At 34.7% G+C, this 16,351-nt stretch overlaps 1 protein-coding gene across 1 annotated transcript; it reads left to right on the top strand.

The window, feature by feature from the left end:
- The first annotated feature begins 523 nt into the window (after positions 1–523).
- On the top strand, positions 524–15,140 carry LOC140851288 (mitochondrial protein pet191 homolog). The gene is made up of 3 exons (XM_073242924.1): positions 524–878; positions 11,561–11,665; positions 14,880–15,140. Exons 1-3 carry the CDS (start codon positions 810–812, stop codon positions 14,919–14,921), a joined length of 216 nt encoding a protein of 71 aa, XP_073099025.1. The 5' UTR covers positions 524–809; the 3' UTR covers positions 14,922–15,140.
- The last annotated feature ends 1,211 nt before the right edge of the window (positions 15,141–16,351 follow it).

A 16,351-nucleotide genomic window follows, 5' to 3' on the forward strand; every position in this document is an offset into this window, starting at 1 on the left:
TTGGGCTTTGATCTGCTGGGCTGGGCTTTGGGCTTGGTTTGGGCTATAACATATATGCATGCATGTAGATAGAGGGAGAGAGAGGAAGGAGGGGTGGGGAGGGCGCTCTCAAAGTGGCGGTCTTTTTCACGCATGAGGAACTCAGGTGCTTGTCTAGAACACGAAATCAAAGGAGCCAAACATGAGAATTAGTTTCACTTGCGCTCAACTAGATATATCTTAGAATATTAACACCTAAATGCTAGTATTATCATGCACGAGCAATGCACATAATTTGGAAAGAGCCTTAGAAAACAAAATGCATGGTGAACCTTTAATATCTGAAAAATACTAAGATAGTGGACACCAGGATGAAGTCGAGTTCTACTGAGATTAATACACAAATAATTATTTTTTTATTTTTATCGTTGAGTTATAAGAGATAAATAGTACTAACATGCAGCAAAATCCTGGTTTCTTTAACATAATACCGGTCCTTGGATGGACATAATACCGGTCCTTTGGTTACCAGCCCAGGAGCACTCCTCGGACCACATCCAAGCACTTCTCCTCCGGCTTTAGCAAGCTATACAAGCCGAGCTGGGGCCGACCTTGGCTGGGTCACAGGCTCACACGCGGCTCGTTTATGTACGGAAATCGGCGTTAGTCATCCTGATCGCACTGCGGGCTCGACCCGATTGAGCTCGAGCCTCCAAGCTTCCCTTCGCCGAATAAAATGCGCAGTTTAGTTTCCGTTCTTGCTCCCCTCCCTCCGAAATCCCCTCTGGTTGCAGGAATAAGAAGAAAGAAGCGATTCCAAGTGAATACATATGTCCAAGTCGTGCAAGGGCCTGGCCATGGAGCTCGTCAAATGCCTCAGCGAATCCGACTGTGTCAAGGTATTCAATATCACAATCGTTTTGCCTGTCTTTTTTTCTTTTTTTTTAAGGTTTTATATTGTGCTTCGAGAGGTATACTGTGGAACTATCTGGAGGAATCTATGACGCGATATATATATATATATATATATATATATATATATATATATATATATATATATATAGTCGATCATGCTTCCCTTCTTTGGGTTAATGTTCCATAAATCATTTCTTGGCGGAACGGTTTACATTGAGTTTGGGAATTCTAACCTCTTATTTCAGCTTAACCAGATTTATTTTTATTAAGCGGTTTATGAATGCATCAGCTCATATTATTAATGAGGAAGTTTTTCAATCACTTAAAAAGGGCTGATTCAGGGAAATAAGGATACTTGGGAACGCTGATATGCCATATTTTCCCGTTCCATGTAATGCTATTCAAGTGTCTGATAAAATGTGCCTGAGGATAAGGCTGACATGCACTTCAGTTTCTAAGTGCTAAATTGGTCATCTGTAGTGTGTTAAATATTTAGAGAGGTGTCCTTTGATAACTAATTTGATGCTGAGTTTCTGATTTAATGTGATTGCTGGAAGAGTGGACTGATGATCGATAAGGTGGAAAGTATGTTAGATAATTTTAATCTGTTATGTCTGGATCGTGCTTCTATATTCATGCAAAAAAAAAAAATTACAAATAAATCATACCTTGCATTATCGTTTATCCAATATGATGATCACGTAGCCCGCAAGATGTCTGGTCTTCTCTTGTGGGGTGTCTGGTCTTCTCTCTTCTCACCTTCCTTCTTAACGTGGACGATCGATGAAAATCGTTCATACCTTTCTGAGAGTTAGAGAAAAGAATCAAACCACCTTTATATTTATATCTGCACTTATCTTATCCCACCAAGACTAATTCTAATTAGAGTTGACTTTCAGTCTAGATCTGATTAGGAATAAAACTCTTTAATTAATTGAGCTTACTATAATTGATTCATTACATGTGGTTGACCCAATGAGTTAAATCTAGCTAAGTGATAATTAGGTCACATATTAGGAGTCAAATCCAACATTCTCCCACTTGGCCTATATTATCACTTAAAAATAACTCTTTAGTTTTTCAAAATATTTCACTTTAAAAACAAAATATTTCAATTTTCAAAACAACAATCCTGAATCAAAATTTTCAAAACAACCGGATGAATGCGTGCTCATTTAAAAAAAAATTGTTTAATTATCTATTTTTTGAAAGACCCTTTGTACTTTGGTTAAGCAAAATTCATCAATGCAGATCATGGCGGTTATACATCTCAATTGACATTCTCTCTTTTATGTATCATGACATCAATAATTCTCACTTAATCTAGTCTTATATACTGGAGTATATGGACTATTAAAAATCATAATGCCTATGATCATGGTCCCTCTGTTATGTCATATGAATGATATTTCTGTTTATTTTAATTTTTGACAAAAGTTAACCATAATGTATACAAACAATAATTAAACAGAAGTAATAGCAGTCATTAAACTATTAAGGGATCTTAAAATAAGTGTCTATTACAAACTAAATATCCCAATAACAAATGTCCATAACTTTTATATGCTCTTTGAAAACTTTAGGCACTAAATCTTTAGTCAAATGATCAGCTATTATACAAGTAGTACCAATAAAATCAATAGACACCTGATGACTACTAATTCTCTCATTCACAACAAGATATTTAACACCAATGTGCTTAGTTTTGCATTGGTCATTTTGCTACTATTAGAGAAAAAAACTACGGCTGAATTGTTATAATAAATTCTCAGTGGCTTAGAAATAGAATCCATAATCTTAAGCTCTAAGATGAATTTTTTCAACCATAAAGCATGTGAGGAAGCCTTGTAGCAACTTATATATTCAGCTTCCATAGTAGGACATGCAATAATGCACTGTTTTGCACTCTATGAAATTACTCCATCAATAAACAGAAAAATATAATATATTGTGGATTTTCTACTATCGAGGCAATCGATATAATCTGCATATAAATAACTGATCATCTCTAACTGATCGATCATCCTATAAGTGAGCATGTAGTCCTTATCCTCTGAAGATAGCATATCACCTTCTTGGCAGCTTTCTAGTGGCCATACTTGTATCACTCTGATATCTACCAAGTATTCTCAAAGTAAAACCCATATCAAGACAAGTACATACTTAAGCATACGTTAGACTGCCCACTGTAGATGCATAAGATATATCTCTCATCTGATTTCTCTGAATATCATTCCTGAGATACTGAAATTTATTGAATTTATCATTCTTAATAATTGGCACTTCACTCGATGAGTAGCTCGACATTCTAAATCTTTTTAGTATCCGAGTAATATAGGTCTTCTGAGATAAATCAAGCAACCTCTTACTCCTATCATGATGGATTTCTATATCAAGAACATAAGAAGCATCTTTCATATCTTTCATGTCAAAATGTTCCAAAAAAAAACTTTTAGTTTCATGTAAGAGACCCAAATCACTGCTGGTTAGTAAGATATCATCCATATATAGAATCAAAAATATAAACTTACTCCTACTCACCTTCAGATATGTATATTGATTAGTAATATTTTTCTTAAATCCAAAGGAAGCAATGATATGATTAAACTTTAAGTACCATTATCTGAAAGTTTGTTTAAGATCATTATAGATTTCTTTAATTTACATACCAGTCTTTTATTTTTCTGCATTGAAAACTCTTCAGACTGTTCTATATATACCTCTTTCTTTAAATCTCCATTCAAGAACGTAATTTTTACATCCATTTAGTGTAGCTCTAAATCAAAATAAGGTACTAATGCCATAATAATTCTGAATGAATCCTTTTTAAAAATAGAAAAAAAATATTTCATGATAATCGATGTCCTTTTTTTGAATACATCCTTTGGCTACAAATCTAGCTTTATATCTTTCGATATTACTTTTGGAGTTCTGTTTAGTCTTAAAAATTTATTTACAATCAACTGGCTTAGATCCTTCAAGCAATTCGATAAGTTTTTGGACTTGATTTTTACTCATAGATTCCATCTTATTTTTCATGACATCTAACCAGAGTTTAGAATTATCGCTATTTAAGGCATCCTTAAATGAGTCTGGATTATTCTTCATCTCAATATCATAATCATATTCTTGTAGATAAACAATACTTTCATCTAGAATGGTCGATCTTTTAATTCTAGTAGATTTTCGTAATATTCTAGATTCAATATCATTACTGTGATTATTTTCAATTGGATCAGGTTTATTGACATATTGTTCAGAAAGTGATATTTCAACTATCTATTGATATTTCACAATCTTAGGTTGAACAAGTTCATGTGGAATATCTCTAGATATTGCTATAATAGGAAAAGATTCTCTTATTTTCTTTAATACCATATTACATGGTTCATCACTCTCACTATTTTCACCATCCTCAATGATCTAATTATTTTAGTTTCAATAATTTTAATAGTGTGTGATGGACAATAAAATCTAAAATTCTTTCACCTTTCTCGATACCCTATAAAATAACAACTAACAGTTCTGGAATCTTTTTTTTTGTGGGTTATATGATCGAGCCTCTGTAAGACAATTCCAAACATGTAAACGTGCTAAATTTAGTTTCCTATCTGTTCATAACTCAACAGGAGTTTTAGGAACGGCCTTACTAGATATCCAATTTAGGATATACATAGCGGTTTTCAAGATTTCTCCCCACAAATTCAAAGATAATGAGAAATTATTAATCATATTCCTCACCATATCTATCAAGATACGATTATGTCTTTCAGCCGCACCATTTTGTTAGGTATTTTCTAGCATAGTATACTGTTATAATGCCATGCTGTTCAAGGAATTTAGCAAAAGATCCAAGATTATGGTCAGATTCATCATATCTATCGTAGTATTCACCACCCCTATCAGATCTCACAACTTTAGTTTTCCTATCTAATTGATTTTCTATTTCAGCTTTGTATATCTTAAAAGCTTTCAAAGCTTCAGACTTTTCATGTAACAGAAAAATATAATCATAATGTGAGAAATCATCAATAAAAATGATGAAATACCTTTGCCCTCCAAAATAAGATAAAAAATAGCTGCAAGTATCGATATGTATCAATTCTAAGAGTCTTCGACTTCTAATGGCATGCTTTTTATGACTTTTAATTTGTTTTTCTTTAATGCAATCTATGCATGTATTAAAATCACTAAAATCTAGATTCGGTAAAATACCTTTTTTAACCAATTTAGTTATCTTTTCTTTTGATATGTGACCTAATCGCCTATGCCACAATATTGAAGAACTCTCATTTATAATACCATGTTTCATTCCAACATTGACATTCAAAACAAGTAAAGATTGTGCAAAAAAAGAATTCATATTTATTTTATATAATTCATTGCACAATAACCCCTTATCAGAAAATAAAATTTTTCATCAATTTAAAATCTGAATTCACAAAAATAAATGAAAAACCTTCTAAAACAAACTTTGATAAAGAAACTAAACTCCTAAATACTGAAGAAAAATAAAAAATATCATGTAGATCTAATTTGAATCCGGTGTCAGTAATAAGTCTGCAGATTCCAACTGAAATGATCTTGGACTTCATCCGATTCTCCATAAAGATCCATCGCTCTTTGTCGTTTAGCTTCCGACTTGAAAGAAATCCTTATAATAAATTAAAAAAATAAATTGCAGCATCCGAATCAATCCACCAGATATTAGAAGGAACATCAATAAAGTTGGTTTCGAAACAAACAAGTGATAAAGGAATACCCTTCTTTTTGAATCACTTCTTTCTTTTCTCACAATTTTTTTTGATATGTCCCTACTTATTGCAGAAGAAACATTTCAATTTGTGAGAACTTTTTTTGGTAGATTGCTCGATCTTTTATTTTCTTTCTTCGCCTTCTTTCTTTTAGAACGCTCCTCTGTAATCACGTGAACAATTGGGATCCCTTTCTGTTTCAATCTCTCTTCCTCTTACACACACTGGGAGATGAGTTCATTCATTGACTATGATTCTTTATGTGTGTTGTAGTAAAATTTAAATTGGATAAACTGTGATGGAAGAGACCTGAGAACAAATTGGATAAAGAAGTTTTTAGATACTGTCATACCCAAGTTATTTAATTTTTCAGCTATATCACGTATTTTCATAATGCACTTTCGCACTCCAGAGAATCCATCATATTTCATAGAGGTTAATTTGTTCGTTAGAATGCCGGCTAAGACTTTATTTGATTTGGTAAACTGTTGTTCTACAGAGAAAAGATACCAAGAGGTCAATTTGTTATGAGGAACAGATCTCTTAATATTTTTAGCTATGGAGCTCTTAATAATCATGAAAGATAATCTATTAGAATGCTCCAACTTTTTATATAATTCCTTCTGATCTGGAGAACTAGTAAGAGTAAGTGGATCCGACTAAGACTTACGAAAGGTCAAATCCAAATCTAGGCATCCTAGGACAATAAGAAGCTGCTCATGCCAATCAGGATAATTAGATCCGTTTAGAGTGAGAATGTTAGATAGATGTGATGAGAGTGGAGCAGGGGTCAAAGCTGTAAATAAAAGAACATATTTACAACTACAATCATGATGCAGATTCTAAAATGCAATTCTGCTAATAACACTTATTATATAACTATAAAACATCTTTGGACAACAATCATAGCATATAATAACTGTCACAACTAATTTAATCATAAATCTAAACATAATAATCAATGCCAAAACACGCATCACATAAATCATAAATGTGAAAATTTTCATAACCAACAATAATGTGAAATATGTAAGCAAGAACAATAATTATGGCATAAATACATAATTTATATTTAAACTGTGACCCATCATATTAGTTATACTTTTAGTGGTTTAACTAACTATGATTACAAAACTCCGAGGTTATTCATATCTTTGGGCATAGAACTCCCCATCTTTATGCAATTCAAGTTAGTCAACCTATTGTTGTCAATTTTGTATCTGATTACAGTCACCTTTGAGTTAATTATAACAGATACACCTTTATGCAATTTCAAAATATAATGAAAGAGAAAATCATTAGCCCTCGATGAGTCAGCTACTCAAGCTCCATAGAGTGCTCCGGGCCCTTTGGGTCTATGTCAAAATACACTTGAACAAAGCAATAGTGAGCGAGATTGCCAAATAAATAATCTATAAATTATTTAAATATTTTATCATACATGGGGGAACTCAACCAAAATGTTCCTTAAGCCATCACGAGTCTAATGCTTCAAAAATCACTTAAATCGGATGAAAAACGAGCAAGTTACAGTGGTTTTACCAAAAACCTTAATAATAGAGAACTTAACTATAAATAACTGAAAGAAAAGGAACTTTTCTGTAAAACAACTGCTTTAAAACAAAGTCTATCAGAAAACTGCAGGGATCTTTCTGTAATAATCTGTTCTTCAGGGTGTTATTTGCAAAAGGTTTAAAATAATCTCAGATTATCGGATTCGGTTCTGATCCGAAACCTTAATGGATTAAACCCAGAACCTGAAACCTGATAGCTATAATGGGTGAACTTAAATTAGAATGGGTTTGGATCTAGATCCGTTAGCATCCAAAACCCAAATCTCATCTTCCCTGATTTGATCGGGAGCGGGGTTTCTCCTACATCGCGCGGGCGGCCGTTCTTCTCCCCGACCACCGGAGAAGGAAGTAAGGAGGGTAGGGGACTACCATTCTCATTGGAGGGCAGCGGAAGACTCGCTGCCTCCCATCGCAGCGGCACAAGCCGCTGCTCCCGTGACTGCATTGAGATGCCGCGTGCGGTGGTGCTGCCGCCATCAGGAAGCAATAGCCCCCTTGGTCCAGTGATTCACCGTCGGTACGGTGTGGGTTGGCCCAACGCGGCCAACCGAAATTTTTTTTTTTAAATTTATTTTTACAAAATTAAGAAAACTATAATTTAATTTTCTAAATCATTATTTATTTCAGAAAAAAATATGATTTTAATGTTTTGAAAATAAGCCAAAAATTTTTACATGAACACGAAGCATGAAACTGGGGCTCTAATACTACATGTTAGATAATTTTAATTTGTTATATCTGGATCGTGCTCCTATGTTCATGCAAAAAACAAAATCGCAAATAAATCATACCTTGTGTCATCGTTTATCCAATATGATGACCACATAGCCTGCAGGATGTCTGATCTTCTCTCTCCTCACCCTCTTCCTTAATGTGGACGATCGATGAGAATTGTTCACACCCTTTTGAGAGTTAGAGAAAGAGATCCAACCACCTCTATATTTATACCTGCACTTATCTTGTCCCATCAAAAGACTATCTCTAATTAGAGTTGACTTCCAGTCTAGATCTGATTAGGAATAGAACTCTTTAACTAATTGGGCTTACTATAATTGATTCAGTACATGTGGTTGACCGAATGAGTTAAATCTGACTAAGTGATAATTAGGCCATTAATTAGGAGTCAAATCCAACAAAGTATTCTTTTGTCGTTTGGTGGAAGATCTATTCTTATCCAAGCTGCTTTTTTCTGGCCTTGGGTGGATGATGTCTGGGTACTCAAGACCCAGGCTTTAGTGTCTGCTCATTTGAGGAGAATACAAAGTGATTCTTGTTGGTGGTGGACTATAAAGACATTGATGAAATGAATCAGCATAATAATTTTAATTGATGCGATTGCTGAGGAGTGAGGAGAAACTGTGGTAAATGGTGACTAGAGTTATATGTTATAAAGAAATCATGAAGTTTTGAATCGAAACATTTTTCCTTTCACTTTCGCATTATCTTGGGGTGATGATGAGGGGTTCAGGGTAGGAAATAGCTAAAGATGGTTAATGGAAGCATGATAAGCTTATGGTAGAAAATTCAATTGGGAGAGTTTCAGTTGTCCAATTTTAATGGTAGATGTGGTTGCACATGGTACTTGATAATCTGATAGATCAAACCTACCATTATAAATAATCAGAACTTACAAATTCTATATGAAAAGTATTTGTTGTCAGAAATGTCTACTGCAAAAACAAATATAAAGATGGGACAAGATATGACCCTTATTTCTTGATAAATAATAACTTTTTATTTTTTATTTTTTTTCTCTTAAGTAAGATGGCTCATTTGGAGGAATGCAAATGAGCCATCTAAGACACTAATATCTCTTTCTCTCAAGCATCAACTTTTTAAAGCATCTAAGACATCAATCTCTCTCTCTCTCTCTCTCTCTCTCTCTTTCTCTCTCAAGCTTTTGTCTTGGCATTAGGATTGAAAGAGTTGAAGTATCAGTAAGACCAATGCAAGCTTAATGGCAGGCTTTTTTGAAAGTTCGCCACTGTTGATCGTGACCTACGATATTTCAGAAATCTACAAACAAGTTGTTTTTGGAGTTTTCTTACCTTGCATCAAAAGGAAACTAAATGAACAGTACCAATGGAGTTGGTGAGCTAAAATTTTTGTTTCCCATGCAAATTGAGAATTCAAATATTAATCTTGATCTAAACATCTAGGACGCACAAAATTCAAATTAATTTATATGCTTCTGGCTATAAATTTGACAAAAACATTTGTCGTTTCATAAAAATTGTTTTTTTTTTAATCATTTCATGATAAAGATGGAATTTCCAAAAAAAAATGTAGATTTTGAATTTTATCTTTTGCAAAGATATTGTAAATCATGTGAAGTAGATACCATTAATTATGACGTCTGTAGAACTAAGGCTTCAATCCTGTCTGAAGAATATTTGCTGATATCTGTATGCTCTTGTCTAGTGAGCATGCCTTCCTTTGACAAAACAACTTGCCTTAATGGCAACATACATCACAAATTTGCTTTCATGTATTGATTGTACGTTATACGTATGAGCAGAAAGAGAAGTGAAATTTAAGTGAATTTGGCTGTGAGGGAAAAAAATGATTTTTTGAAAAAAAAATATATAAAAGTTGATGTTTTTTGAAAGGGCAGAGAAAATGAAATGATGTGGTTTGTGGGAAGGTGGAGAGAGTGAGCTTTTGGTTTGCGATTTCTAGCATATTTTTATATTGTTATGTCAAGGTGGCTCACATATGAGGGATGCAAATTACGAGTGTTGGCAAATCATGTTCGTGTTGTGTTTGGTATATCCATGCATAAATCCAGAATATATTTGTTAGACCAAACCCAATCCCGAAACTAGTTAAAACTTTATATCCATACTGAGCATTGGACCCAGAAAAGGTCTGGTATTGGGTATAAATCGAGTGTTCAACAAGTTATTACTTTAGTTGCCTAAACACCATGCAGCCAAAAGACATGAAGAATGAAAATGATCCTACAATAATTAAGTTCAGTGTCAATATTAAATGCAACAAATGTATTGTAAAATGACTACCACAACTGGCATGGAGAGGAATTTGATGGACAAGATGGGTTACGGTTTCACTACTCTTTACTTGGTTTGTTCTTTTATAATTAAGAAAAGTTGATAAATCCGTGCACAGACATGTATTTTTGTATGTAATTATATATTTATGTGTGCAAGTCTATATACATATGTACATGCGTGCATGCATGCATGTATACACGTATGTTTATATGTCTATAACTATATATATATATATATATATATATATATATATATATATATATATATGTACATGCGTATGTGCATCCGTCTGCCCACCTGTCCGCCAGGTCAAATTGAAAGGTCAGATTGAGAGGTGAGTAAGTGAGATTTTGGGTTTTCAGGTGTGGATCTACCTTGACCAGGTCAGATTTTGGGTTTTCATGTGTGGATCTACCTAGACCCATTTGCAACCCGATAAGACTTCCGGTCTGATTTCAGAATACATACCCAGTTCATGTTTTGGGTTGGTTTAGTAGGTTATTGGCCTCCATTGACACCCCTAGATGTGAAATCATTCACATGGACTGCACACACGTGTGTGCATGTGTGCCTGCGTGTTTGTAGATATGTGTGTAACCAGGTCAGATTTTGGGTTTTCTTGTGTAGATCTACCTTGACCAGGTCAGATTTTGGGTTTTCAGCTGTGGATCTACCTAGACCCATCTGCAACCCACCAAGGCTTCCAGTCCAGTTTCAGAATACAAGCCCAGTCCATGTTTTGGGTCGGTTTAGCTGGTTATTGGCCTTCATTGACGCACCTAGATGTGAAACCATAAACATGGACTGCACAGAGCATGCATGCGTGTTTGTAGATATGTACGTAACCAGGTCAGATTTTGGGTTTTTAGGTGCGGATCTATCTAGACCCATCTGCATCCCAATATGATTTCCAGTCTAATTTCAGAATACAGACCCACTCCATGTTTTGGGTTGGTTTAGCAAATCATTGGCCTCCATTGACACCCTTAGATGTGAAACTGTACACATGGACTTGTGAAGCTATCATGAACACCAAGTGTTACCATTATAAAATATGATAGATGAGAAATAAATTCTTATTTTTATTTTCAAAAGATGAACGTATTATCAATATTTTGATGAACATGATTTTGCTTTAAAATTTTCGGCTATAATACTGGACACATTGAAATGGCTTAGTCAGCATTTAGTCATTATGATGGTGACCTTTTTTTTTGCTTGTTTGACTCTATATTCCGTTTTTTATATTAGTTTGTTATTATGCCTCTTCTTTCAGTGCAGTGAAACCTATATCTAGTCTTAGCTTCTTTTTGTGCTTATTCAGGTTGAGAAGCAACCATACAGGGAATGTGCAGGCGAGAAGGTGCCTTCCATACCCAGTGAATGTGTAGGCCTAAGGGAAACATACTTCAACTGCAAGAGAGGCCAGGCATGTTACCAAGTTCCGCAGACTCATTTAACAAAATCATATGGAATATAGGAATGCCTATGCATTCTAGTTATATGAAGCCACAGTCCCAGCTACTTTTGCAATATATTTCCTAATTTTTTTTCTTTTTTCTGTTTCTAATAGTCAAAAGATAAAATTGAGTTTGACTGGTTATTCAGTGGTCAGTGATTGTTAACTATGTGGTTTAATCATGTAGGTTTGTTTATAGCTTTCTAACTTCTGATGCCCATTCTTATGCAGTTGAAATTGAAGAAATATACTTGCATAACTGTTCGATGGCTAAAAGGCTAAACTAAGATTTTGAGCAAAAGGGGCGAGAGTAGAAAAAGAAAAGAAAAGATTGAGTCTCATTATCTTGGCGCTTGGGTATTAGAGGGTCAGCATCTTAGAGGCTTGGATATAATTTTATTGAATTCTCAACCCACACGGTGCTTAGAGTGTTTTCAAGTGCACCATATAGTAATCTTTTAAGCAACTTTGTATATAGTGATGTGCTTGTCTTTGAAAAATCAAATATAAAACTTCTATGCCTTTTTTTTGAAAAAAAGGTGACATGCATCCATACGCTCTGTTAGTTTTTTGGAGCATTATCTGTCTACTCCTGGAAAATCTTTGTTAATTGCAGAATACATTTATTTTCCTCACCAACATTTTTATGATCACTTGAGTAATTTATTTTTTTCTTTTTTTTTTTTACTTTGATTTTCATCTCTTATCCAAGCATCAGAAAAGTTCTTTTATTCTCTCCCCCCTCCCCCCCCACTCCCCCCCCCCGCAAAAAAAAAAAAAAAAAATTCCCCTAAACCCAAGAAGTTGCAAATTGAACTTTCTTCATTTGAGTCTTTTCTCAGGAAGCCCTGCTACCCATCATCAGTAACCACTTCATGTCCTATTCAGTGATATATAGGAACTTGAAGTGTCTCTCAAACAGTAGATTTTGGAACATTAAGGATCACAAGAAACAGCAAGAACATGAGATTTAAAAGCGCACCAACAAAGTTATAATAATGGGAAAGGTATTATCTTGCGTTTCTATCAGTATAATATCAAACAATCTCAATGAAATGTTTCAAAAGGTCATTCAATGAAGCTGTAAAATAATAACTTTGATCGGCCAAGAATATTATGAGATAACTAAATGGTTGCATATGTTTTCTGCTTGAGATTAAGGCTGCATTTTGTTGGGAATAAGAAAATGGGAATAGTAAAAATTATGCAATGGGATTATGCCATGAGTTATGCCGATTTTTTGGCTCTACTTTTGACTGGCAAAAGGTACCCTTTCCGGAGTCTTCTGAATGATGACTTACTTTGTCCATAAAAATGTAAAAGGAAAGCATAAAAGGTACCTTTTGTATACTTAGGAATAGCTTATGACAACTTCCCCTGGAATAGTTATGCTTGTTATATGTGACTTTGAGTGCCATAACTACTCTGTGGTTATGCTTCCTTCAAAAATGCAATTTGGCAGGCATAAGGCTTATCCCAAGTCTATTCTGTTTGGCGGCCATAAGGTTTGTCCAAGCCTTTTCTGTTTGGCAGCCATAAGGTTTATTCCAATCCTTATGCCTACTTATGCCTGTACCAACTGCATCCATCTTAATCAAGAACACTTGTCTAGGTAAAGGAAACTCTCCAAACCTGATAGCTGTATCATTTCCTCTTTGGTCCAAACTCCAGACTAACATACCAGATTGAATTATTACATTATGTGCCCAGGCACAATCTTCACAAAATAAAAATATAGATCTTCATAAATACTGACATTATTATTTGAAAAATAAAGACAACTATAAAAGTATATATCACTATTAGAAATAAATTTACCTTATTAATCTGGAAAATGATGTAATCATTAAGGATAGGGATCAACTATCAACATGAAATCTCCAGCTATTTTCACAAACTGGTTTAAATGATTACCTTAACAAAGATCTTCCTACCCTTTCTTACCTCTCATCTAACTTGCCCATATTAATAACATGGGAAGAATTAGAGCATAGCTTTATGCTTTGGCCAAGATCCTTGCATATCACAATTTATGATTCAATACAGACAGAAACCAAAGTATACATTAGGTTATTGGCCTACCACCTTTTCTTATTCTAGGCATTCCTTTGCCCAACATTAGATCATGTTAGGTTCACAGTTCATAATGATAGGTTGCATATTGTGGTGGGAAAATGAAACTTTCTTGTTATGTTACTTCTGATTGCATTTATTTAAGTTGCTTGACGAATAAGTTAGTGTCTCCCTATTCACTAGCTTGCTAGGTTGTGTGTTTGTCCCTCTCCTGTTCAAAGTTGCATAGACTATAATTTGGGTTTAGATGGCTGACATAAGGCTGAAAGTGGGTCATCTGGCATAGTCAGACTGTAATAGGTGAAATCATGGATCCACCAACCAAACCTTGTCAAGATGGAATACAGCTTGTTGGTTAGCAGCTTTCTTCAGGTCTCATCTGCTATAATTTACTTGTATATATGTTTTGAAACTTTGCATGGCAATTTTTTTAAGTTTTGAAAGCAAATTATCTGCTGGTGGTCTCACATCGAACCGTCTGAGTGCATTTCACAGGTGTAGGGTTTCTGGTCATAGATTTAAAATTCTAACATTTTAGGATTTTCAAAATATCAAGTTTCTATTCATTCATTTTGTCACTAGCTGCATTTGTTTCTTAACGTGCCCACTTACATGCTGCTCTTTTTACATGTCCTTCCCCTTTATTTTTTGTTGTCAATCAATTGGACGATACACATAAGCAACTTCATGCCCGGTGAGTTTCCAGACCTTGGAAAGTCTTGACTACCTCAAGTGTTAATAGATATGACCTTCAAATGAGGCCACAAAAGTTAATGATTGTTGGACATCTCTCACCCTCTCAAAGATCTTTCTTTAAAGAATCAAATCTTACATGTCATCATTAATATCCTTAAATTACACCTACCAGAATGCACATCTTAGTTACTTGATGAAATTACACTTGCACCATCTTTTTAGATATTTAGCATGCACATACCCTCTTGAGTTCTTATTGCCTTTCTCATCACCCTACTTTCATGCTGAATGACTACTAGGCTGTTTAACAGACTGGAGAATGGATAAGTTCATGATCATCTTGTATTTGCTTGGCTGGCTCGATATCTTATTTCCCATTCATAAATTCTGAAGTGACACATTTGATGTAATTCAGGTTGATATGAGAGCAAGGATACGTGGGAATAAGGGCTACTAGGTGGAGCTGGCCTATGCATGCGGAAAAACATTTCCACTGGGGAAGCTAACCACTATGAATTGATGTGGTCCAAGATCTGACCCAAGAGTTTATTCATTTTCCGATAAATTTGTCATTCAACATCACTATCTCTATACAATGATTTTTGTAATCTAATATCAGAAACAAAGTCTACCCTCAAAAAATAATATCAGAATCGAACTGATGGTTCAGCAATTATTGCCCCTTTTATGAAAGAGGTGAGATCTTCTCTGGGTTCTGGTCAGCTGATTTATCCAGGAATGATGGCCATGGACGCTGTTACACCATTCTTCTTAATCTCATGTCTTGCTTCAACCAGGGCAGTAAAGGAGCAATTCCTGCTTGACCTCTGGTCGAGCTCCGGGTGAAAATCAAAAACAGAGCACTCTCCACGGCTTTTATTTGAGCAAAAGATTGCTCCAAATTTTATTTATGTTCTTTTTGTCAAGTCTTTTGTTCATATTTGCTCTCAGAGTGGATAGAACCTGGTGGAATTTAAGCTATTTATCTAGATATCGCGAGATCATGTCGGCTGTTTGTTTGTTTGTTTGGCCTTAGATCCAGTATTGTGGTCCAATAGATTTTTTCATGAAAAATTTATGCTAGGAACATCAGTTGATGATTTGTTTTCAATGAATTTGGAGCCTTCAAGGGAATTTGCATAGGACATAAAATCAAAGCTTAATGATGACTGACAATGGTTTATAAAGACTTGCAAAATATCTAATATACAACTATGAAGGGAGCAGGATAAAGGGGACAATATGGACCAAGATAAATGATCCAATCATGTGGGATTCTATGGAAGATGGGTATGGTGGAGTAAACTGTAAGCTAGATGGAAGTATTTGACTCAACATTTTAGAACGAAAGATTAATCATTAACCTAAACATTTAAAATAGCTCAAACACGAACCATATTTAGATGGTTTATGTCTCCATAGCTTCTACAATTCATCAAGGGCGAGGTGGTCGAGATTGGTGAACATCCATCCTCTAGAAATGAGACCTGCGGCCAGCGGGAGCTCGTACTAATGGACAGGACATGTCAAGTCTGGTAAGTAGAATAAGGATGTATCTAAAAAGAGATACCTGCCCCTCAATTTCCAAAGCTCTACCTCTTCAAAATTTGATCAAAAAAAAAAAAAAAGAGAAAAATACATAGCGGGTTCTAGTGGCACGTTCCAAGTGTCTCATTGTTTCAAGTACCCTACTTGACCTCCATTGCCATCATCTTCAGGTGGGATTACACAATTTCTTTTTTTTCTCTAAAGGTTGTAGTTGATATTAGGCAATAATTATAGCATTCCTTTAATATTAATTACTTAGTATTGATGATTATAATACAATTTCTTAATACATGCGTTTTTTCATCCTATTACACAGCATGAGTTTCTTGCTAGTATCCT

The sequence above is a fragment of the Elaeis guineensis genome, chromosome 8 (assembly GCF_000442705.2).
Source record: "Elaeis guineensis isolate ETL-2024a chromosome 8, EG11, whole genome shotgun sequence".
NCBI lineage: Eukaryota > Viridiplantae > Streptophyta > Magnoliopsida > Arecales > Arecaceae > Elaeis > Elaeis guineensis.

What these genes read in the sequence shown, in the direction of transcription:
- LOC140851288 (XM_073242924.1), top strand. Translation starts at nt 810, where the DNA reads ATGTCCAAGTCGTGCAAGGGCCTGGCCATGGAGCTCGTCAAATGCCTC. An exon ending in GCGAATCCGACTGTGTCAAG is followed by an intron (nt 879 to 11,560) that starts GTATTCAATATC and finishes GTGCTTATTCAG; the next exon opens with GTTGAGAAGCAACCATACAG. An exon ending in TCAACTGCAAGAGAGGCCAG is followed by an intron (nt 11,666 to 14,879) that starts GCATGTTACCAA and finishes GATGTAATTCAG; the next exon opens with GTTGATATGAGAGCAAGGAT.